General features: G+C 43.0%; 1 protein-coding gene across 2 annotated transcripts in view; it reads right to left on the bottom strand.

Annotated features, from left to right (window-relative positions):
* Stk39 (serine/threonine kinase 39) overlaps positions 1-24,923 on the bottom strand; it is a 249,030-nt gene that overhangs the window by 76,490 nt on the left and 147,617 nt on the right. The window contains exons 11-14 of one of the 2 annotated variants that reach the window (XM_075984980.1): positions 22,308-22,430; positions 22,184-22,213; positions 16,587-16,649; positions 13,721-13,788 (exon numbers count right to left, since the gene is read on the bottom strand). In XM_075984980.1, the coding sequence (XP_075841095.1) occupies positions 13,721-13,788; positions 16,587-16,649; positions 22,184-22,213; positions 22,308-22,430 (284 nt within the window). The remainder of the gene's footprint in view (positions 1-13,720; positions 13,789-16,586; positions 16,650-22,183; positions 22,214-22,307; positions 22,431-24,923) is intronic. The other variant, XM_075984979.1, reaches the window with a different exon arrangement.

The following is a 24,923-nucleotide window of genomic DNA, read 5'->3' as shown; positions in this document are numbered from 1 at the left end:
CCTTGCAATACTGTTCAGTACATCAAGGGTGTTGTCAGTTTAACAGCAGAGATAACGTCCCTTTAAGGCAATCTTAGACTTAATGGACCTTTCTGTAGTTTCAACACTAATAATATAGTCGAAAACTGGATAGAAAAATTAGATGTGTGTCCTTCCCTTATCACTCAATATGCAACTGGAAGTCCAAGGCCTCTGTGGTAAGTCTGGAGTCCTTAAATATAGTGATTTACTGAACACCATGAGGCCATTATGCGGGACTACTGAGCACCTGCTTGGTTGGTCCTTAAGCAATTTTGATAAAATACTGGACTATGACCAAAAGGCTTTTTAAAAAAGAAAGAAAGAAAAAGAGCAACTGGAGATAGTTCTCCAAGGCATAGAGGGAAGCAGGGAAGGCCCAGTGGTTCCGATAGAGGAGAAATCCTGGGCTGAGATTATACACTTCATGACACCTACACACACCCAGTCAAGCCACTGAGAGTTGATCAGGAAGGTGAGCCGGTGAAGACTTGTCTAGCCCCTATGCAAAGAAATGCAAAGCAGTCTGTGATGAGAAGGCAGGGTATGTGGAAGGAGACTGGAGTGGCTACGTGACACAGGACACTGGGGAAACAACTACCCATATCTAAATGTCCCATTTAGCGATCCAAACAGGCTCACTGCCTAAAGAAAGCAGCTATTTTGAAATGCCCTCTCAAGTAACTGTAATAACATAAAAGATCATTTATTCCTTTCTGGTAGATAAGCAAAACAAGCACACTGAAGACGAACTGTCCCGCTAACAGGAATAAGAAAAGCAGTCAACACAAAGAACATCCTTGCGGTTTTATAGGATGTATCATTTCGTTTGGAAAACGAACGGAACTATCGGTTGAGCCTTACTCATCTGATAATCCAAATGCCAAAACACACTCCAAAGTCTGAAACTTTCCCAATACTCACGTGACATCACAAGGCGAAAATTCCAAAGCTGTCATCATTTGATGGGTTAGAGTCAAAACACAGGTGCAGTAAAAATGCCGCGCAAATGTACCTGCAGGCTATGCAGTGCACATTTATGAAACGTAAGTGAATTCTGTGTTCAGAGCTGGGGCCCACTCCTTATATAGCTCATACTATATCTGCACACTCATATATAGATGTATGTATGTATACTTCAAAATCTAAAATAATCTGAAATACAAATTATTTCTTATCTGAAGCCATTACAGGTAAGAGATAACCAATGTGTCCTCCTTTGTATCTTAAATTGTGCAAAAAATTACAATAAAAAATAATTTTATTATTTTGAAATCAGTCTGGTAAAATATAATATAGTCAGCCCCAAAACAATGCCTTCTTTGGCCTTAGCACTTCTTCCTTTGATCTGCAGAGCACAGCTGGAAGAATCACAGCGGATCACATGCCACCTATCCCAGAGAGCATGATCTCCACGATGCCTCGATACCCATCCACTCCATTTTCATATGGCTCCTCTCCTCTGAGCTGTGCAGGGATGGATACATAAAACCATCTGACTTTTAGGAGAAAAGGAGAGGTCCTTGCTCCAAGTCCTTCCTAGCACACCAGAGAGACCTCTAGGTCACACTAACACTCAATATATTGTGATATTATTCTCAGTTGTACCACTTGAATATCCAACATACATTTCTCTGTGCAGTTATTTGGTATTTTCCATATTTATATCTCTATATTATTCAAGTCTAATAAGTTTGTGAAAGGTCAAGTTGTATGTCTCATAACATAGCCAGTGCAACTCACCCAGAAGAAATTCGCAGTGCATGGGGATGAGCAGCTACATCGGAGAGTTTGTCTCAATGTTAATGAAGAAGAAATATCAGGTGCTCACATTCTGAAAAGTGCTATAATTATCAATGATGAGCAATTTGTCCTGGCATTTTAATAACTAGACAAAATGACTGTACCAGTCTACTTAGACCTCTTACTCCCAACCATTATTTGTTTTTGCCCCCCTCCCCCAAAACAGGGTTTCTCTGTGTAATAGCTCTGGATGTCCTGGAACTCACTTTGTAGACCAGGCTGACCTCGAACTCACAGAGATCTACCTGCTTCTGCCTCCCAGGTGCTGAGATTAAAGGCGTGCACCAACATTACCTGGCTTTTCCCCTAACCATTGTTTACATAAAGAAAATATTGGCGAGGACAGCAAAGTGACAAAATCCATCATGAACCATCAGCCCAGGAAGCATGAAGTTCCTTCCCATCAGCAACCAAGTCCAGCTGTCCCTAGAGAATCATCTATAGAGACAGAGGTACGTGCAAGGAGGAAAAGCCGGCATTTCACAGATGGCTTATTCCTTCAGAAAATAAGAGAAAACTACCAACACAAGCAAGGTGCAAAGGAGAGGTGGCTTTGGAGCATGCCTGGGCACACACACTTGTGTCATGGTGTGGCGAAGGATCAATCCAGAAGGTGGCTTACAATCCAGCCCTCTTGCCCTTACCTGTCTTGTAAGGACTGCAGCTCACTTCCTCAGCTGAAGGGGAAGAACTCAGCTATCCTAAAACTCCTAAAACTCCTCAAACTTCTTCTACAGAGCCCCCAAGGTCTCTATAGCAGAACAAACCTGGCGTAAATGCCTCAGAGGTCAGAGGTCAGTAGCCCTTACTGTCCCAACGCTCAAAATGCTAAAGTGGGAAGGAAGAGCCAACAGAACTGGTCAGAGGTAGTGACAGAAAAAAAAAGTTACACTTTTTTTTTATTTGTACCCCAGAAAGTACATATTGAAAAAGAATAAGTATAAGATTAAACTTATTATAAGAGTAAGTATAAAATAAGTATCTTTTAGTCTCTGATGTTTAGAATTCACCGTTTTCTTTCTGCTTTCCCTTTATTCAGGAAAAGGAGAACTGAGAGAAATAGCATACTCTGAGAAATGAAAAAGGTTCTTCTTGGCTACTTGGACGTTGCTAAAAATACTGCAAGCAAAGCACAACACGTCCCCGCCACGGAGCAGTTAGGCTAATGCAGTCAAAAGGCCAGTCTGGCTTGGATCTGGGGTGTGATTTACTACGTGATAGTTTAAAATGGTACAGCCCATGCTGTGGTAATAAACATTCATTTTAAGCCTTTTAGGGGACTAATATTTCATCTGAACATTCTCAGAGAAAGACTTTTCTTCCAGGGGAGGGAGTGAAGTAGTGTGATCAAATCACGAAGAGAGAGTGGCTTGGGGCCTGCGAACCCCATCAGCATTCTCACGGGGTTGACCTTCCATCTGTCTGTCCCTCTGCAAGGAGCTAGAAAACCAGATGCAGCTCGCAGAGCCTGAGTTCCTGGATCTCCGGCTTCCACATTAAAACAACACGGACAAACAGCCAGCACACTGACAAGCTCTCCATACAGGGCCTGAAGAGCGGGCTCCAGGGTTCCACTGCAGTGTGCTCTGACTTATTGATGGCTGCCACAGAGGAACCGTGTGAGAGACCCAAGCGTCAGGGAAAATGGTCCACTTTCTCACCCTGGGTAGGTACTCTTATGCACTTTTAAGAAAAGATACATAGCTTTGCAAAGAAAACCGTGGCATAGGATTTTGAAGAGGGCTCAATGAGAAGAAAAAGTTAATACACAGAAAACCCCCAAAGGAAATGCCCTTGTTATGATTCCAAGACTCAGTATTGAAGAAAAAAATCTTACCCCTCATTATCTCCAGGGATGTGCCAACCAAGAACAGAAATGACTTTCCAAACAGTCTCTAGAATTAATTCAGCTCTGATCAAGAAGACAAGTCCTAAGAGTCAACTGCCCCTGGTAAAACCGAGGAGGATTTAGACTATTAAAGAGCCGGAGGTTGCTTTAGCAGCAGCTAGAATGGTAGAATAGAACACAGGAGAAGGGAGAGAGACTCTGCAAGAGCAGCAGAAAGGAGAAAATTAAATGTGAAGGCATTTGTTTTAAAAATCTTCAGGCAGGTGTCAGTCAAAGTATCAGGTGATTTACATTGACTTAAATGTCACCCAAACTTCAGAAGGGGTCTGCTACTTTTAAGACGTGGTTTTGCATGCTCATGGAACATGGCACAGTGCATCTCACTTCTCTGAGGTCAGATGAGAGGGTCCTTGAGCATGACCTAGGAAGCTATAAAGGACCATGACAGCTTCCACATTTTAGCTGCTTAAAGATCAAATTAGAAGTACAGGGCTTTAATATTCTTTCTATGGGAAAAAGAGTAGACGAGGAAGTGGTTTTACTAGGTGTCTTAGGTTTCTATTGCTGTGAAGAGACACCATGACCATGGTAACTCTTAAAGAGGAAAATGTTTAATTGGGGATGGCTTACAGGCTCGGAGCTTTAGCCCATTAACATCATGGAAGGAAGCATAGAGACACACAGGCACGCGTGGTGCTGGAGAAGGAGCTGAAAGTTCCACATCTGGATTGGCAGGCAGCAAGAAGACAGAGAGCGCCACGGGGCTTCGCTTGAACGTCCGAAACCTCAAAGCCCACCTCCCAGTGACACACATCCTCCAATCAGGCCACAACTATTCCAAAAAGGACACATATCCTAACACTTTGAAACAATGCGGCTCCCTGTGAGCCTATGGGGATGCTTTTCATTTAAACTACCACAGTTAGGGAACATGCTGTCACAGGGAAGTCTGGGGAAAGGTATATTATGCGGGCACTGTAAGGCGTAAACACCGAGACTAGAAACCCCAAAGTAGAGGAGGCACTAGAGACTGGTGAGGAGAGGCGAGAGGAGCAAGTCACGCTGCATGTCCACATTTGATAAAGAATGCTCAGGCATGTACACACTCGATGTGGTTTCTCTGATATCCACCCCCTTACACACACACATACACACACACAGAGTCCTCAGAGTCTGTAGCACAGACCCTGTGTTTGTTATAAACTCAGAACATTTAAAAGAACAGAAGATAGAGATTATACCCAAGTATCAAGCTGATTGGGAATCTTTGTAACTAAAATCTATCAATGAAGTGTGCTTTGTGTTGTGATGTAAAGAAATAAACACCGCCCCTATAAACAACCCTGTGAGTCATCTCGTTATAACAAGTTGGAGAAATGTCTTTTCTTAATAATTACAGCTGCTCTGTGTGTGAAAACAGGCGACTAAGTGTCTGTCACCTGCTGGGAACGATATGGAGTTCTAAGAACTCAAAGCTAATTTCCTACCTCTTTCAGCTATCAAGTCATGCATGTCAGCTCCCACCTCCCAGGATGCTCTGAGGGACAGGGAGAGGGGATGGGATTGGGATGTATGATGTGAAACCCACACAGAATCAATAAAGAATTGAACCCCCAATGGTTGATTTCAAGATGAGCCCTAATCTATATGTTCAGCTTCTGGTGAGCAAGGCATGAGTAGGGGCCTTCCACTTCTGCAGTTTGTCTGTGTGGACCCTTTAGCGGGATCCTGCTGCAGGACTCAGCCATGACGTGATGGCTGCTGCTATGGGGATGCTGGCATCCTCAGGTACCCATGAGTCACAACCAGATCTTCAAGAAGCCCATGTGCTCTGCCTCTCACTCTGTTAACTCACCGTCTCTCTACAGACTTCCATAACCTACAAACAGTTGATAAAGGAAAAATTTCAGTGCAAATGGGATTGCTGTCTCTTCAGGCACCACTCTTGTACAACACAAGCAATAAGAAATATATAACATATATGCAGTATGTACATGTGTGAATAGCTTATGTGTGTGGTGCTGGTTTGTGTGTATGCATATACACATGATGTAGGATTCCCCTTTGTATGCTATGGATACAATAGGTTAATTAATAAAGAAAACTGGCTTGGCCTGATAGGATAAAAGAATAGAGGTAGGCAGGGGAAACTAAACCGAATGCTGGGAGAAAGAAGGGCTGAGTCAGAGAGAAGCCATGTAGCCCTGCCAGAGCCAGAAACAACTGTAGCTGGTAAGCCACAGCCACGTGGCAATAAACAGATTAATAGAAAAGAGTTTAATTAATATGCAAGCATTCGCCAATAAGACGCTAGAGCTAATGGGTCAATCAGTGCTTGAATTAAGGTGGTGATTATTTTGGTTCTGGGCAGCTGGGACAAACAAGCGTCCTCCCTACTACAATTGCATGCATATGTAGAGGGCAGTTTGCAACTTTTCATGTTGTTCCTCAAGAGTTTCTTTTGTTGGGTTTGGTTTTGTTTTTTTTCAGGCAGGTTCTCTTACTGGTCCCCAGGGCCTGCCAGTTGGACTAGGAGGGAGCCCCAGGGATCTCACTGTTTTTGTTTCCCTAGAGCATGCGTTCACTTATCAACTTCCCAGCACATGTTTTCATATGCTGCAATACCCCAAACTGAGAACTTTTTAACTAATAAATATTGCCTCCCACCACTGTGTCAGGAATTGAGCCCAGGGCCTCATGGATGGCAGTTAAATGTATTACAGCTCCACAACATATATTTTTCAGTAATGTAAGTCTTGAGACACTCAATTTAAAAAAAACCAATCATTTTAAAAAGGAGTGTACAGACGTAAAATCATCAATACAAAGTGAATCTGAGACATATTACGAAACAGACTATCCAACATATGTTGTTTCATTAAAAAATAAAATGCTTATCTAATAGTACTTTTAAATATAAATCCCGTGTAAACATGTACTTAGAAGAATATTTCTTTCTATCACAAGATAATAATGTTTGAGTGATTTTTTGTTCCTTTTTTTATGGTAGCATGGAATAAGCCAGAGGCCTCATGCGTGCTATGCAAGTGCTCCACACCTGAGCCACAGTGCCTGTCACTAACTCCTTCCATTGTCATCTCCTTTAACTGCCGACTCTCTACGCTGACCATCCATGGCTTGAAAATAAGTAACAGTCACTTTAAAAAACTCTATGTTTATTGCCAAAAAATATTTGGACTCAAAGTCTTTTGGCTCAAATTATATATAAATATTAAGCTGGCATCTCACAATTAGTTGATTTTAATCTTCTATTTCGCTCCCTTTACCTGACCAAATCTTTCTGAATATAAAACCGTTCTTCACTTACCATGTTTACTCGCAGGTGAAATTTGTATATAGAAAACATGACACCCTATACCAGCCTGCATCGTACATATTTACATATCTCTGTGTCACATCCCCCAAGACGCTGGATTAGCATAAGACCCAGATGCCTGCCAATCTAAGCAAAGCAGCTTCAGGACCACAGGAAATGAACCTCAGAGCTTGCTCAGGGCTTCCCTTGTCATCTGTTGGCAGCAAGTGTGGATGGAGAGGAAACAGTGAAGCAGGCAAGAGATGGGAAGCTGAAGGAAGTCTTGCAGCCAGTGGTTACCCGTCCACTGGGGCGTGGCCTCTTTTTCTATATAAGCTGATGTAGAGCACGCGTCTGCTCTCTTTACCGGCCCCTCTGTTTCAGTTGCAGAATTCGGTTTCTGATTACCGTTCAAGCAGAGGATTCTGATTTGTGAGTCTACCCCTAAATAAATAACCATCTATTTCTCAACTCTGAGCTAGTGTGGGATTTCTTTTAAGCATCTTTTTTCAATGGGACATGCCTTTGAGATTACCTAACATCACCAACACTCACTGACATTTCAATCATCGCCTTCAACATCCCCAAAGAAAATATTTTCAGGTATTTCTGTCACAACACCAATGATGAGTTTATCAGGGAACATTGTTAAAAGAACATGCGCAGAGAGTACTAATGAGAAGACTCAAGGGTTAGCAGTCCTACGGTATATTTATTTCTGAAGGCATTCAAGACATAACAGAATAAAGCAAGGTCGCAGGTCAAGTGGAGGAGAGCAAAAACTGATGTGTTCATGAGAGTGAGGATGGAGACCATTTATGTCAAAGCAGCAGTTCTCATCGTGTGGGTCGTGACCTCCCACAGGGATTGCGGATTAGATATCATATCAGGTCACATACCTTGTGGGTCAGACATTTACATTATGATTCATAGCAGTAGCAAAATTAGAGTTATGAAGTAGCAGTGGGGTAATTTTATGGCTGGAGGTCACCATAACATGAAGTGAAAGGGTCTCAGCATTAGGAAAGCTGAGAACCACTGGTTTAAAGGCTTCATGGTGCAGGAAAATTACTGCAGGACTTTGAACCTTGCACTCTTACCTATGAAATGTGAGCCCCAGTCTTGATATTTTAATAATGCGTGATTATTAAGCAAGACAAATCACAAAGCATGCTTCTCAGAGTATCTGGGCACGGGGCACTTCGTCATTTGGTAGGATGTTACTGATGAGAAGCAAACATATAATAATTTCTCTGGTTCACAAAGGAAAAAAATACCTGCACAAGAACATCCAAAGAGTTGAGTAAAATGACAAATAGATTTCAGACTAGAGAACTGCATTTGTAATAATTTGTTGCCTACAAAATAATACATTATCACTTTATGGAAAAGCAAAAGTAGTCTTGTCAGAAATAATAAGAGACTGCAAGTCCCTCACAGAGGCCAGCAGCCTGATGCTGCCCCTGGATGCCTCCTACCTAGTACTCTGCTCAAAATGGAGCTACTGAAAAGCATAAACACCGGTTACTATGGAAACAAGCACACCAAAGGTAACATCCAGACAAAAAGGCTCTCGCCTACTCCTAACTGCTCACAGCTCTCCTTTTTACCCATCTTCTATTGCGTCTCCCACATTCTACCTTGCATTAGCGTCATTTCTGCAGAATCTGATCTCTCTGCCTGGGAGGAGACCTCTTGGAGGGGTAAAACCTCATCTCACTCATCTTTTGTCTTCTCAACAAAGTCTTTCACAAAGAAGGCAGTAAATAAGTGGTTTGTTGACGAGGGGAGAGGAAAGCCACACCGGAAAATGTTTTGTATAACCAAGCTCAATGCCCATAGTAGTTAACCTATGGGGGGGGGGGGATTAATCAAGGCTCCCGGCCACTTGACTGGAGAATTATGCAATTAACCCTATTTCACCAGCTGGAAAACTAACTAATTACTCCCGAACAATGACACGATGAGAACAGTGTTCTGGTGCACTCACGCTAACACAGGGGCCAATGCTTTCTAACAAATTAGCTTTCGTTACAAAACCATCGTTTTCTAAGTGTATTCCCTACAGTGTGCCTTTTCGTGGGAAGGTTAAAACAGTCAAAAAGGTAATTGTTTTGTTAAACTTTCAAGCTTCTGTTAAGTTAGTATTCTATTCCAGAGACTACCTTGCTCTATATAAAAGGGAAGCCAGTCCATTCCTGGTGCCTTGGCTGGCCCATCAGGATCTGATGACGCTGCTACATTATAATAAGCTGGATTCGTTGTGGGCAAATTAACGGGACATTCCATGCTGGAGAATCTATACACACCAACTGCTGTGGCTGACTTCTGCTAAACTTAAAGGGCAATGGACACAGCTGAGCTGACAATGTAGGAGGAACGGGCATGTTAATGCGACCGACAGACTTACCGTTTTCCCAAACCAACGTCTTGATTCTAAAACTTGAATGTTTTATGTCAAATATGCAATCATACTTAATTGCTTCCTTATTTCTATTTTACATGAATGTTTTGCCTGCACATATGTCTGTGCACAGCACATGTGCACAGTGCCCTCAGAGGCCAGAAGAGAGTATCAGATCCCCTAGGACTGGAGTTACAGAGAGTTCAAGCAACCATGCATATGCTGGTGATTGAACCCGGGTCCTCGAGAGGGTTTTTTGTTTGTCGTCCTGATAGGGTTTTTTGTTTGTCTGTTTGCCTGCTTGCTTTATTTTATTTTTATTTATTTATTTAGGTCAACTTGAGAATCAAGCTAGAATTACTGAAGAAGAATCTCAATTAAGAAAAAGCTTCCAAAGCTGAGTCTGGTGATGCACACCTTTAATCCCAGCCCTTGGGAGGCATAGGCAGGTGGATCTCTGTGAGCTCAAGGCCAATCTGGTCTACACTGTAAGTTCCAGGACAGCCAGTGCTACAAAGTAAGACCCTGTCTCAAACAACAGCACTGGCAAGTGGGGGTGTGGCTCTACCAGATTTCCACAGGTAAATCTGTGGAGGTATTTTTTGAATAATACTGATGAGGGAAGGCCCAGGTCACTGTGGGTGGTGCCACACCCTTCGCAAGTGGCCTATTCCCATATAGGAAAACAGGTTGAACAAGCCTTGAGGATCAAAGCAGTAAGTAGCACCCCTCCTCCGCTTCTGTTTCAGGTCCTGGCTCCATGTTCCTGCCCTGGCTTCCCTCAGGGGACGATGACTTTTAATAAATACGTAAGCCAAATAAATCCTTTTCTCTAGAAGTTGCTTTCGGTCATGGTGTCTTATTATAACAATCGAAACCCTAACCAAGACACACCTCCCTCCTTCCCAGTCTTTGGATTCTTACCTTGGCATCAACACTTTTTGCCCTCTTTTCCTCTGTCTCCCATTGTTTCCTAGACGCTGTTAGCCACACTTAACAGCTTTATATGTCAAGCATCAAAAGTTTCAAAGTCAATTCCTGAGCTCAGTCCCTGAAAGCATACACCTTGTCTCCATCTTAGGCTTAAAAGCTATCTGACAGCAAAGACAAACCAGATTCATTCCTATTTATAATTAAATCTGTTTCTCAAGGATTGGGCTTTGTCCCACCTTTAATGTTAACTACAAAGGGTTCTGTACTGCCTGTTCCAGGACACGACAATCATGTCTTTGTTTCAAAAAGTTGTAATGCCCATCTTGAAACACTACCTATGGTTTAAAACATTGCTATGACCACCTGTTGTTATGACTACCTTGCAACCATGTCTTTGTTTCAAGAAATAGTTATGACTAATTTTATACTTATGTTCTGCTCCTGCACCCCCACCTATTTTGTCTATCAAATCCCCTACCCCTGAGCTATAAAAAAACTCATCTTCCTCATGTCCAGTGCAGACCTTTTGAACCTCGCCTTTTAGGGGAATGAAGGCTGTGTACACAAATAAAAAAAAAAGCTTTAGACATAAAGCAAAGAAAAACCAGCCTACAATCCACAACCCCACAGAACCTGGACAACAAAGAGTAGCCTAAGAGAAACATACATGGATCTAATTTACATGAGAAGTAGAAAAAGACAAGATATGAGTAAATTGGAAGAACGGAGATCATGGGAGACGGCAACTCTTATAAATGAAAGCATTTAAGTAGGGCTGGCTTACAGTTCAGAGGTGCAGTCCTTTATCCCCAGGATGGGAAGCATGGCAGCACACATGGAGCCATGGTGCTGGAGAGACAGCTCAGAATTCTACATCTGGATCAGCGGACAGCAGGAAGAGAGAGCAACACTGCGCCTGGCTTGAGCATCTGAAACCTCAAAGTCCACCTCCAGTGACACACTCCCTCCTGCAAGGCCACGCCTACTCCAGCAAGGCTGCACCTTTTAATAGTGCCACTCCCTATAAACGTATGGGGGTCATTTTCATTCAAAGAACGACAGTTCCCACACATATAGAAGAATCACACACAACACCAAATTGACAGAGACAGAAAATAAAGTCTGCATAGCATATTACTGTAAAAACGCTAAATATATTCTCCATATGGCAGCTGACGGCAGCTGCGGTGATGGTCTGAAAATTCAGTTCATATCGCACCACGCTTCTGCTCACCGGCTGCCTCATCCTGTAACAGTAAAGGTAAACTCTTCTCCAGAAGCTGCGCAGGCTCCATGCCTGGGCTCCCACACCAATTCCAACTTCACACCCTGCCATGCCTCTGCCCACACTGGTTTCCTAGAATTCTATAACTTTTTATCCATGCTTCCTGAATGGAACCCTCGCTCTGCCTCAAGGCTTATTCTTAACTTCTTCACTAGGCTGTTGACATTATAATGTAACCTCATGTGGAGAGATCTTGTAGGAACCGCAGAGCTCTAGAATGTCCTACCAGTTCTCTTTCCTGATGTATGTGGCCTACTTCAGTACCCTCTCCCCTTGGTATGAAGAAGACTAAGGAATAGGGTGGGATACTACTAAGAGCCTCAGTCTACAGGTGTAAAGAATTTAGTTTAGCTAACAGCCCAAGGAAGCTAAGCAGAGGACCTTGAACCCCAATAGGCAGAGTGCCTTGGGTTCCGTCTTATAAGACATGGAGAACCCAGTAAAGCTGGCCGGGCATATCTAAGACATGATGAGACAGAAAGTGAGTGTTGTTTCACATCACCATTTGCGTTTTACATAGCAATATAAAACTAATAGACTTGTCTTAGTGAGAGTTACTATTACACCATGACCAAAGCAACTTAGAGTAGAAACAGTTTATTTACATTATGCTTCCAAATTACTGTTCACAATTGAAAGACATCAGAACAGGAACTCAAGTAGGGGCAGGGTCCTGGATGCAGAATCTGATACAGAGGCCATGAACGGGTGCTGCTTATTGGCTTGCTCCCCATGGCTTGCTCAACGTGCTTTCTTATAGAATCCAGGACCACCAGCATAGGTGTGGCATAATAGGCTGTGTCCCCCAATCTCTAATTAAGAAAATGACCTATATATATATGTATGTCTACAACCCAATCTTATGAAGGCATTTTTTTAATTGAGGTTCCCTCCTCTTAGATGACTTTAGCTTATGTGAAGGTGATATAAAACTATTCAGTACAATACCCTCAAACGTATATACCAACATCCCCTTCCTTTCTTCTCATTTGATGTAGGTTTTTCTTTCAGAAAACTGGATACACAATGGATGAAATTTGAATATTTAACTCTGAACTCTGGCTCCAAAGGCAAAAACAAGGACGGTCTGCATCATTCTTTGGCAGCTGCTAAAGTCGCTAGTTGCACGTATTCCTCAAGGTTATTGTGTTGCAGCAGTTTCCCCCCTAGGCTAGAAAGTCCACTCTGCATGTCACCACGTACTCCTGTGGGGTCCCCTAGAAGGTATGTGGGAAGGCACTGCAGACGGTCCTCAACCTAAGAACGGTAGTCACGGCATCTCTTCCCGCAGACTACGCCAGCTCTGTGAGTTGGAAACCAACCTTGAGCTTGACTACACACCCATTTTCCTAGCCACACCTGTGAACATGTCCATTAACCACACACGCTTCATTTATGTAACTTTTGGGAGAACGCATGGCTCTCCTTTAAAGCCCTTCAGACACGTGGCAGCATTCTGATTGACCTGGTGGTAAAGTGGGCTGTCTGCAATTAAGCCCAGCCAATTTTCTCTTCTCTTGAGATACTGCATCCTTAACAAAGAACAGCTGCACAGATAGACCTTTAAGAGAGTCTTAAAATAGAATCAGCTTTCGTTCACCAGGCTATGGACTGTCAGGCGCCATATTTGTATCCATCTTCTAGAAGAATGAAAGTGCTTTCAAAATATATCTGTCATTTCTCCACAGTGGCTGATCAAACCTGCCACTGACAAATGTTCTCAACGGGCAACATGTACTACAAGCATGGTTTATTTCTGTCAGAAACTGACTGCTGGAGCGTGAAAGAAACTCATTAAAAATCTCTTACTGTGATCTTACATTGTTAAAAAAGAGAAAGAACGAACGACAAAGAAAAGGCAAGGGAAAACTATAATGGAGGGTACGCAGCCTCCAGCTGCTCTCAAATGGTGCTTCTCTTATTAGTCATTTCGCAAGCAATGAAAGGAGAGTAATTAGTTCCGGGAATATGGCATATACTGTTGTTTGGGAAAAATCACATAAGTTAACAATTTCATCTTATCCTAATATTATGCAAAGTTAAAGCAGGAGGTCAGAATACTGTACCAGTGGAAAAAACAAATAATGCAAAATAGGTAATAATGGCATTTACCTTAATCTTAAAACAAGGTTGACTGCACAAGGACCTTCTCTGAAGTCTTCGTTAGCATTGGGTTGGCCCTTTGAAAACAAAACGACAATGTTTTACGCTTTCTTGGGAAAAGGATGAATAAATAAAATCATAGTATCCCTTGATTCCTATATCTTTTTCTGGAACTTCAAAATCAGTGCTTATCCCAGCAGGTCTTCTTTGGTTTCACAACACCTTTTCAGAGGAACAGAAGGCTGCTTGATTAACATCACGACTGTGGGTGCCAATGCTTCGGACAGACAGCCTCAGTCCTAAGGTGGATTCTGTGAGTGGATGGTATTGCTGCAGCTAGTCCAGATTACAGTATCCACCTAAAGTGGCCCAGAGCAAAGGGCCAACATCCACTGGACTGTGGAGATGCACAGAGGTAAGGAAGCTTATGGGGGATGGTTGCGACCCTTGAAATTCCAGCATCCAGACCCTGGCAGCAGGAGAACTGCAAGTTTAAGTACAGCTTACGCTACATAGCAAGAACCTGTCTCAAAAGAGCAGTATGGCTCAGTGACAGAACACTTGCCTGCCATGCATAAGGTGTTGAGTTCTATCCGCAGACTGTACCTGGTGGGGTGGGGTGGGGTGGGATGACATAGGTACATTATTAACTGTGAGCATCAGAGGTGAACACGGATTAGTCAACACTGGTCCTCACCGCCCTTCTCTGCTCTCATCTTGGTACAGATCATCCATCACGAATGCCTCTGTGACATTCTAGTCCTACAAATATCTGGGCTAGATCAGACCTCCTTGTTGAAAAAGAAAAAGGAAGCAGGAAAAAGAAAAGATTTCAAGTACAGCTTGGCTCTGCTGGTAACCTGCTGTGCAACCACCATGGGTGGGTAATTCTCACAGCCTGTTGCTTCATTTACAAAATAGGTAAGCCACCTGTCTCAAAAGGCTGGGAAAATAATAAATGTAAAAGTGAGCCATAAATTATAAAATGTTAATCAATACTGTCCCCTTTTCTTGTTTACTTCATTTGTTTTCGGACCCATACATCCTCCTAATTTGTCTTTTATGGCGAGGCTGATCCCTACAGTTAGTTCAGCTCAGGGTCTTGCACTGAGCTGGATGATAGAATGTAATGATCGAAACTGAACCCTGCTTCTGTCTCTGAGCATCTGCATGGCCTTGCGCAAACCACTTAACCCCTGGATGTCTTTCTGTAGCTATAAATGACAAGGACTAGCGATCAGACCTCAGGAAGGCTTCCCGCGGTCCTGAAACCCCACTGGACCAACACTTCCTCAACTTACAGCTGCTCCAGAAAACACAGAAGCAGGCAATCAGAGTACCAGTAGACAACCAAACACCTGGTCCGATCCCGGGGCTCTGTGTCTACATCCTTCCCTTGATAGCTTCACCCCCCAACGCAATCACAGCAGAGGCTCTCCTGCCACACACCTGTTATGAGTATGCATTATACATGCGCTGCACAGTCACTGGACTGTTATTTTAATAAGACAAGTTGTAGAGATGAATTGGCCCATAAAATTCAATGATAAAAGAATCACCAAGAGAGGTTATAGAAATTCAAACAGAAGCAAGGAAGGAAAGAATCAATTAACCATGGTACTTGGTAGCTAGACTTTAATAGACTTAAGAGTCATTTTCGTCCCTTTGCTTTTGGCCCACGGTACCAGTGATTTCGGAGGCACTTGGGCAATCTATTCCTTTCTTAAAAGTCTGTTATTTGGGGGTGAACACTTTGCAAAGGATGGTTAATAGTAATGATGTTCTCTTTCTTCATATCAACCTAAAATAATGGTTTCTATTGTTTTTAAGCCCTTGATCTGGGAGCACTATCCTGAAATGTCTGTCTAAAACTCTTGAGTTTCACCTAATGTTTGGCTGTGGGTCTCTGCCTCTATCCCTATCAGTTGTCAGATGGAACCTCTTTCATAACTACTGGGCTAGGCACCAATCTGAGTATAGCAGAATATCAATAAAAATTCTTCTTCCTTCCTTCCTTCCTTCCTTCCTTCCTTCCTTCCTTCCTTCCTTCCTTCCTTCCTTCCTTTTTCCTTCCTCCATCCCTCCCTCCCTCCCTCCCTCCCTCCCTCCCTTCCTCCCTCCCTTCTTTCCTTTCTTCCTTTTTCTCTTTTCCAATCATGTTTGATTCTATCTTAGGTCTCTGAGTTATCCAGCCTCTGGTTCCTGGCAATCCAGGCAATGTCAGATGTGAGCTCCCTCTCGTGGCGTGAGCCTGACGCTGGACCAGTCATTGGCTGGCCATTCCCAGAAACTCTACACCACCATTACCCCAGCACATCTTCCAGGAAGGACAAATGTAGGTAGAAGGTTTTGTGGCTGGCTTGATGCCCCAATCCCACCTCTGGAAGCCTCGCCTGGTTACAGAACATGGTGGTTTCAGGCTCTGTGTCCCGTTACTAGGAGTCCTCACCAGGGTCACCCTCGTAGATTCCAGGGAATTCCCACTGCACTAGGTTTCCACATTGCCCTCCAAATGCTCCCCAATTCCAGTCATCTCTTCCAGTCCTCTCTTTCCATTCATCACCCCCATCTGATCCACTCTGTTCTGCGTCAAGTCTCAATATAAGGGTTTGTGTCTACTCTTTCTGTAACCTGCTATGTCATGTTCAGTTGCTATCCCTGGGAGGCCTACTCTTTTCTGAAGAGAAATGGAGGAGAAGGGTATCTAGAAAAGAGAGGAGGTTGGAGTGGAGGGAGTGGAAAGAGTGGACAAAAGAGAAACAAACAGAATGTAATGTATGAAAGAAGAATACATACAAAATAAATATTTCTTGAATTTCTCTATGAAGTTGTCTATAAAGCATCTCAAACACAAATGATTGGCAGAAGGACCCACCTGAGAGTCGTGCACGGAGAGGGACTGTATTTGCTCGGGGATGCCACCAGCATTTACCGAGATCTGTTAAGAAAACTGACGTTATGACAAAAAGAAGCCAGAGGGAGATGTCAGTCATCAGGAGGTTATGTCCTGCTAATCAGGGATGGTACATTTCAGAAGACCCTAAGCAGCAACATCAGGCAAGGGATGCTGCTGGCCACCCTTACCCTCCCAGGCCCCACTTGACCTACCATTCAGAATCTCATGGAGAAGGGAGAAAATCTGTGTCTTTAACAGATTCTGGGGTGACCCACAGGGCTTATGAGAAACAACGAGCTTTAAAGTAACAACTTGATATTGTAGTATCATTTCACCTGACATTAAGGGGACTTTAACAAAAGGATATGAAGAGTCAGAAAAACCTGCCTTGTTCATCACTACTCTGGATAATTTTCACCGTTGTATAAACTAGTAAGTGTAGAGAAAAACAACAACAAAGCCGTTTCCCTAAGAGAAATCCAACAGGGAAACTTTTCACTCACGATTTCTAATCTGTCCTAAGGTATCTCAAGCTCTCCATTTGTGAACTCCACCCTGGAGCACAAACGTGAGAGACAGTCAACAGCAGCAACAGAACGCAGCACACTCAAGAAGAATCAGCGATGAAAACCAATGAGTGGGGTCTCGTTTCTAACTTATTAACAACGCTACAATCACCAGAAATCTTTGCAGTGAACATGGTCTAAAATCTCAGAGTACAGAATTCCTGCTCTCTGCACTTACTCAAAAATAACTTCATTCATGCTGAAGTGACGGGACAAAGAGCAGCAAGTAATTCCTCTGATTAAAATGCATGGAAAACTTAAGGTAGGAAATTGGATAAATATGTGGGAAATGCATGTAGGAAAACAACTATAATAACAGCCAAACCATGGTGCTAGGTCTGTCACTGTGAAGTGTTTTAATGTTGCTGTATGTTTGAAGAGTTTTATAACAACATGTTGGTGAAAAATGACTTAATTTTAATTTTAAATTGTTTTAATTTAATTTTAAACTGTTTTTTTAAAAATTAACTGCCAGATAGTGGTGGCACATGTTTTTAATCCCAGCATTTTGGAAGCAGAATCAGGAAGAAACCCTGTCAAGAAAAGAAGAAGAAGAGGAAGAAGAAGGACAGGGAGGAAAGGAAGAAGAAAAAAGGAAGAAAGGAAGGAGGAGGAGGAGGAGGAAGAAGAGGAGGAGGAGGAGAGGGCGGAGGAGGAGGAGAAGGAGAAGCAGAAGCAGCAGCAGCAGCAGCAGCAGCAGCAATGGAAAGAAGGGGATAACAATCTATGCTAATCTATGGCCACTACCCAGCAGAGGACCAGGCCCTCTACCAAATACCCCTTTGAAGAATCATGCAGGATGATCCACAATCTGCGCATCCTTCCCTGCTACCTTGTTCCTGAAACATCATTAGGAAACAGAGGTAGTGAGTCAGGTGGACTGGACAAAGGGGCCACACAACTTGCAACTTCCCACATTGATATAACCCCACATGTCATGAAGAAGCCACTCCCATTGGCACAGGACATGAGACTCCTCCAAACATGCTGGGGAGCTCAGGGTGAGAAAGCGGTCCCCTATACAAAATATATTAACTAACAATTGGGTTCAGGCTTACTGTAACCGCTGTGGACCTACCCTATGAAATTAGACCACAGCCACGGACACCTTAGACTGAAACCCAACAAGAAAGCCGACAGGAAAAGAGGCAGTCACCCTCAACAATATAAAAAAATATACAGAAAATTTGTTGGATTGCTTTCCTTCTAAACAATTTTGCTACAAGAGAGTACTTGAGTGGGCATGCATTTTGACCGGAAGGAAGAAGGAAAATAAGAAATGAATTTCAGATACTCCTCTGGAAATAGACACTGATAGGGACCTCAGACCTGGTAAAAGAGAGCTAAACACTTCAGAGGCACTGCCTGCTTCCCACCTTCTGATAGAGCTGTTGTCGTCTCTCTATTTTTAATAACACTGCATCAAATGCAATGTGCTGTGCTGGACTGCATGCCCACAGAGCAGAAAGAGGACATCAGTGGACAAATTAGTGAAATCCAAGGGAATTCTGAAGCTTAGCCCATAATAACATAGCAGAATCCATTTTTGAGTACTGGTAAACATACCCCGATTATGTGAAAAATAACACAGAGGAAAATTGCACGAGGCGCCTGGCATCTTTGCAGCGTTTCTACAAATGGAAAATTATTTTAAACTAATAAGCGGGTGTTTGGAAGCGCGAGAGATTTCCGATCACAGGTCTGACTTTGGCCACAAGTACTCTGGAGGGCTGTCACCTACGCTAAACCACAGCTGCTGGACACCGAGGCTGCGTAGCCTGTGATAGACAGGGTTCAGCATACTATGTTCAGGAAGACATCAGGCCTTTCTCTGCCTTTTCACGGAGGTGTAAAGCAAGCATATCCAAGAGGTGCAGAGCATCAAAGAAACACCTTTCATCTGACTGGCTTTGAGAGCTAGTGGCAGTTTTAAAAAGCATCGAGCAACAGAATACATTTAATCTTCACATTGTGTTTAATTTCTACTTAAATCTCGCAAAATTAATTCGTTCTAAATGCACACTGAAAAGCTGGTCTGATGAGAGTGAGATCGCAGAGCCGGCAAAGAGGGCGTCCGCAATTATCCTAGAGCACGTGGAGAGACGCTTCAACGTCCTTCCTGTGGGGTCTGCGTAGCTCAAGGCAAAGACAAGTTTTCAGCTGATGGAGGAAATGTTTCCATCTCTTATTATTTCCTTATTTGTTAATTCCAGACAGGCTGATATCAAAGCAGAAGCTTCAGGAACGTGGACCCAGAACCTTCTCTTGGATGCCATTCTGTACATGGGGATTCAGAGGGACATCTGTGGTTTTCCTCCCCAGTAGTCTAGATTCAAGTCACAAATCAGAATCACGGGAGAAGCTTTGGAAAAATCCGAGTTGCCCAGACCTAACTGTGGGCACCCTAAGGGTGCCAAATTCAACCCTAAGGGCCGGGCCTGAGAATCACTTCATGGTTTCCAAGGTTTTGCTTGCCCTGATTGGCAGTAAATCTCTTCCTATCGGCTAACCCATGTGTGGCTTTGAACAGGATCTGTTTAAACGAGAGCCTTGGTGAATGTCTTCCTCAGGTAAATGAAACCAAGAGAGCTAGATTTAAAGATAAAATTGACTTCATTTTTCACATAGAAAATTAAGAGTGAAGCAAAAGTGACAGGATCACATGACCAAACCTTACCTCAAAGTCTGACAAAAAGTGACAGGGTCATGTGACAAGTCCTTACTTCAGAGACTGACAAAAAGTGAGAGGGTCACATGATCAGTCCTTACCTCAAAGTCTGACAGAAAGGAATTCCAAACCACTTCTCAAGAGAAAAATCAACAACGTATAATAACTGGGCATTTTAGATAAGATTTATGAGCTGGGAAACACTCCCTAAAAAGCCAGTCCTTTCCCAGGCCTTCCTTGACTCAACTCCTTCCCAAAGTTGGAAAACTCCACAGAAAGCGGAATATTCTCTCTGTGCATAAATCCCACAGTGTCTAACACAGTTCCAAGCCAACGTGAGATATGGGTTCAGTTTTTGATCAATTAATTCTCTCTAGTTCTAATATTAGTATTGTTGTTAATGAACTTTGGTCTCCACGGACTTCTGTCTCCAAGAACAAGATGATAAATAAGAGAGGACGATTATCCATTTGCTCCAAATTATTAATTACTAGTGGGTAAGTTTCCCAGAAGATCATTATTTTTTAAAAACTGGGCCAATTTTTCAAAGTGCTGGGCTCTAAGTTTCATGCTAATGGTGTTAACTCTGAAAGCTTAAAAGTCCACATCGGAAAGTCTTTCCAAAGTAGGGCCTCCAACTGTGACCCAAGAGCTACCTTTCCCTCAGTATCCCACTGACGAGCACCAACTCAGGCCTTCCTGGTCTTCTCCAGCCGAGCTGGAATGTGCTACCTTAGCCTGCTGAGGATGTCCTGCGACCTCTCCCAAACAAAGCTCTCATAAAAGGTCACATCTTACTCTGCCTAAGCATGGTAGTACCAAAGATGTTTTTGCTCAACTTCAACTACATAATGTCTTGTGACCTTTTATCCCCATTCTGACTGAAGAAAGATGATAGCCTATTCATATCTGCTTTATTTTTTTTTCTGAAGTGCCTGGATATTCATGTGCATGTATCCAGAATGTAATGGGGACAACCACATAAATAAAATACTGCCCTGGTTTCTAGTCAACAATGACTGAACTGCAACACTTTTTTAGTCAATACGGTGTTTGAAGTCTCTTAACTGTTCTATCTGGAAGCAGAACTCAGGTTTTAAATTAGAGATAGTCTTAGATGCAAATGAAAAAAACCTGAGCTTTGTGCTTTTCTCTAGTCACAATGGGGAAGTAGGCAAGAGAGGATAGAGTTCATCATACCAGGCTAAGATTATTCTAAAATCCCAATATAATGTGTTCCCCAATACGTCCCATTTTAAAGGTGGTCCACCACTGTTCCTATGGTGGAGAACAACATCCTTGAGTAATGTTTGCGTTGGAACATGACGAGAGCATAGTTCCCAGAACAGGCAGGAGAGAAGGCAGGGTCTGGAGGACAGCCAACGCTGGTGGGCTGACAAATCCCAGGAGCCCTTCACCATGGTGAGATGAAGGGGCAGAGTGGTCAGAAAGGCCAGGGGAGAGAGTGGCTTGTGCCTCTGCTACAGGTTTGCTAAAAGCACAGCTAGCTACTACTACTATGCTTCAATCCCAATGTAAGATGCATGCCACTTAGCCAAAAGGAAATGTCTGCTACTTAAAAACAGAAGTTTGGATGGGTATCATTTCTAGGCCAAAGTTTTCATGCTTTGTAATGAGGTTGAGCAAGGTACATATTAACTACTTACTAAGTCTGTTTAGCACCAGGGACTATTTAAATATTCTCAAATTTGCTCTATGAGTATTAGCATGCTATAGTCACCATTGGGCATTATGATAATCAAATGGAGGAAGTAAAATACGATCTTAGTAAAAAGATGACCAGTTCTCAGAAAAGTCATTAAGAGTGTTTCTTGCTTACCTAAGTCATCCAGATATTTTAAAGGTCAAGAGCCATTCAACCTGGAGTTTATATCACTTAATGTCTGCTTTTTTAATTCATGAATTAAAATACAAAGTAAACTTTACCTATATGCTTTCAGTACTCTCTAACAGTATAACACTACAAGCTAAAAACAAGTCTCTCCCTGTGAGGGCCAAGGATTCCACTGGGTGCTCTCCATGTGATTCTTGTAACCCTCTTGGCGACCTTATGAGCACCATGATCACCCCACACCACTGGGGAGAGCAGAGGCTGAGAGAGTAGATGGATTTGTCATCATCTGAACAGACCAAGGTGACTCGGACAGAATCAGGACCAATGAAACCTATGTGCCTTCCCTTTCTCTCCTACTCCATGAGATTTTGAGAACTGTCATCCAAATGTATCACACCCGGATGCCGCAACAGGGAATGAAGGAATGAAGAGGCAAATATACAAATACACCCCGAGCATGCGTACGTACATAATCGTCATTCCTCACCTCTGGGTTTTCTTCTTTCACTCTTCGTGACTGCAAAACAATGACATGTCCGTTAAGACACAGGACACACGACGGCAGCACAAGGCACAGACTGCGCAGGGGTGCCCGCGGGGGTGCCATGTACCTTCTCCTGGGCGGCTGCGGCCTTTCCTTCTTCGCTCTTCTCATCCATCTCGTCGTCACTCCACTCCCAGTCTCCATCTTCAGTTTTATGGAGGTGACCGCTTGACCCAGGAACTCGCCTTACCTGGAACAAAGCAAGCCGCCTGGCTGAATGCACACAACACTGGCTGGTGCTGCTACCTGGGTTATACAGCATGCCTGAGACGCAGAAAATTAACCTGAGTGGTTATCAATCCACGGATAACTGGAAGGTAACAAAAGACCATTCGTCCTGCAGACTCCCACACTCAACATTAGTGTCACAGACAGAAGGAAACATTCTGAAGAACACCATACGCATGAACCATTAAATGTGGACTTTATTAGTTACCACACACACATAATCACGAGCCAAGTTTCAAAACTGCCTAAGGAAATGGCACCCAAGCATCTCCTCACTGCTGACTGAAGGCAGAGATATCTGGGTGCCTGGTGAGGCACACTATGCCAGAGGATGAGCAATCTAAAACCTACAACCACGGAGCACACCCCCATATATTGCCACCTTGCTCTTTTACAGATCATGACATTATCCTTGTGTTCCCATGGTTCTGTTCAACCTACCTGAGCAAAATGAAACAGCCTCAGACCAACCCTCACACACTGCTTTTCACACTGAAACTGGTAAAACACAGCATCTTCATCCTCAGCCTGGCCATGGCTTAGGTGTTATTCAGGCTTCCTCCCTTGTTGCCTTTGGGGGAATTGGGTGTCAGGGTATGATACAGTTCGTAGGGCCTGCTTTCCAAATGCACTATGGTTGGTCAGGAAAAGCTTTCAAAATGAAAGGACAATGAAGAAAGAGCTGCTGACTACAGTAATTCGAGATGTAATTTAGCAAAGCGGTGTAACAGATGAACGCGGCGGGAACACAGCAGCAGGCGATCCGCACATTCAGAGGAACTTCAAGTAGAAACGGACCTCAGAGACCATGTGTCCAACCCCTTCGTTTTACAAAAGCAGAGATGAAGGCCCAGAAAGCCACCCAAGAACAAACACCTGTCAGGAAAAAAGTCACAGGGAGGAAGAAAGCCTCAGACGTCCATTCTCCCGACGTCACCGAAATCAGAAAGAAGCTGTCTAGGAAATGCCCCATGAAGACTTTGAAAAGGCTGTGATATGGGGTTGGGGAGACAGCTAAATGGGACGAGCCCTTGCCTAGCAATTTACAAAGACCTAAATTCAATCCCCAGAGCTCACAGTCAAGCCAGCCTAACTTATTTGGGTTGTTCAAGGTCAGAAAGAGATCCTGCCTTTAAAAAAAAAAAAGAAGGTGGGCATCATTTAAGAAATGGTACCCATTTCCTAGCTTCCACACATACATGTACACATACACACATGTACACACCTATGATATAATGAAGACTATTTTTCTACAAGAGAAACTATTTGTCCATATCACAGACAAGCCGTGAAACCCAAAAGGAACCACTGAAAGCTTTAATGAATTATGCCTCACATAAACATGAAGACATAAGTGACATATATTCCAGAGATGACCTGGATTTGAGATGACCACATCTAATCTGTGAAAGTAACTCTGACTGCCTGCTCTGAAGGATTTGTGCTCTAACAGAGGAAATACAAAGGAACTAAAAAGTTAGTCATAATTGCAGTTAACTTTTAAAAGATGTAGTCATTTTTATCACCTTTGAGATACTCAGTGCGCCACCTCCATGGTCAGCATAGATGTTTCCCACACTTGGATTTGAATTGTTATATTAAAAAAAAACCTATTATGTAGTGATTTTAATGGTTCTTACAGATGCTGGCAAAGTGCTGGAGAAATAAATGCTGAAATGCACTTAAGGATTTTTACAGCAGATTGCTCGATTCCAAACTACCAAGAAATAGGGAAGAGGAAATAATTCTCCACTGATGTGTACAATACAATTAATTTTCTTGGCAACACTAATCATGATGAGGGGCATTTGCTAATGACTACATTTAAAAGAAAAAACTTAGAGCTGTAACAATTACTACAAAACAGATTTCCAACTAAGACATGAGAAAACAAATGAAATCGTGGACAAAAATAAATAAATAAATAAAACGCCTTTATGAAAAACTGTAGAAACCAGGGATCACTGATAAATTTAGAATTCTTTGATAAATCACACAAAAGGAACCTCTTTCTTCCTAGAAACTGCACGGATTTATGCTCTGAAACACAGACCATGCCTTATTCCCCTGCGGCTGCCTTGATGAGATAGGTCACTTTCCGTTCTGCAAGCAGAATCTAACTGCAAAGGCTGAGACGCCCACCGCCTCCATCCTTTATTGCAGAGCCCCGGCTGCTTCTGCCTACGTCTTATTTGTTGAAAGGGAGAATATAAAACAAAATGCCTCAGATTATTGCCCCAGACACTGAAAGACAGGACAGGATGGGCCTTCAACAAACTTTAGAGCAAACTCATAAGCATACGCATTAATTTCATCAGGACAAAGGGCATTTCAAATCTTATAAGGGTAAATTGCAGATTTAACAGCAGCAAGAATAAAAACCCAACTTTGTCTACACCGTGGTCCCCAGCTCACTCCTAGGAATAAAACTGCAGAAAAATTTGAAAGCCAGGTT

Source organism: Microtus pennsylvanicus, chromosome 9, assembly GCF_037038515.1.
Source record: "Microtus pennsylvanicus isolate mMicPen1 chromosome 9, mMicPen1.hap1, whole genome shotgun sequence".
Lineage (NCBI taxonomy): Eukaryota > Metazoa > Chordata > Mammalia > Rodentia > Cricetidae > Microtus > Microtus pennsylvanicus.
This window is presented reverse-complemented; position numbering and strand designations above follow the sequence as displayed.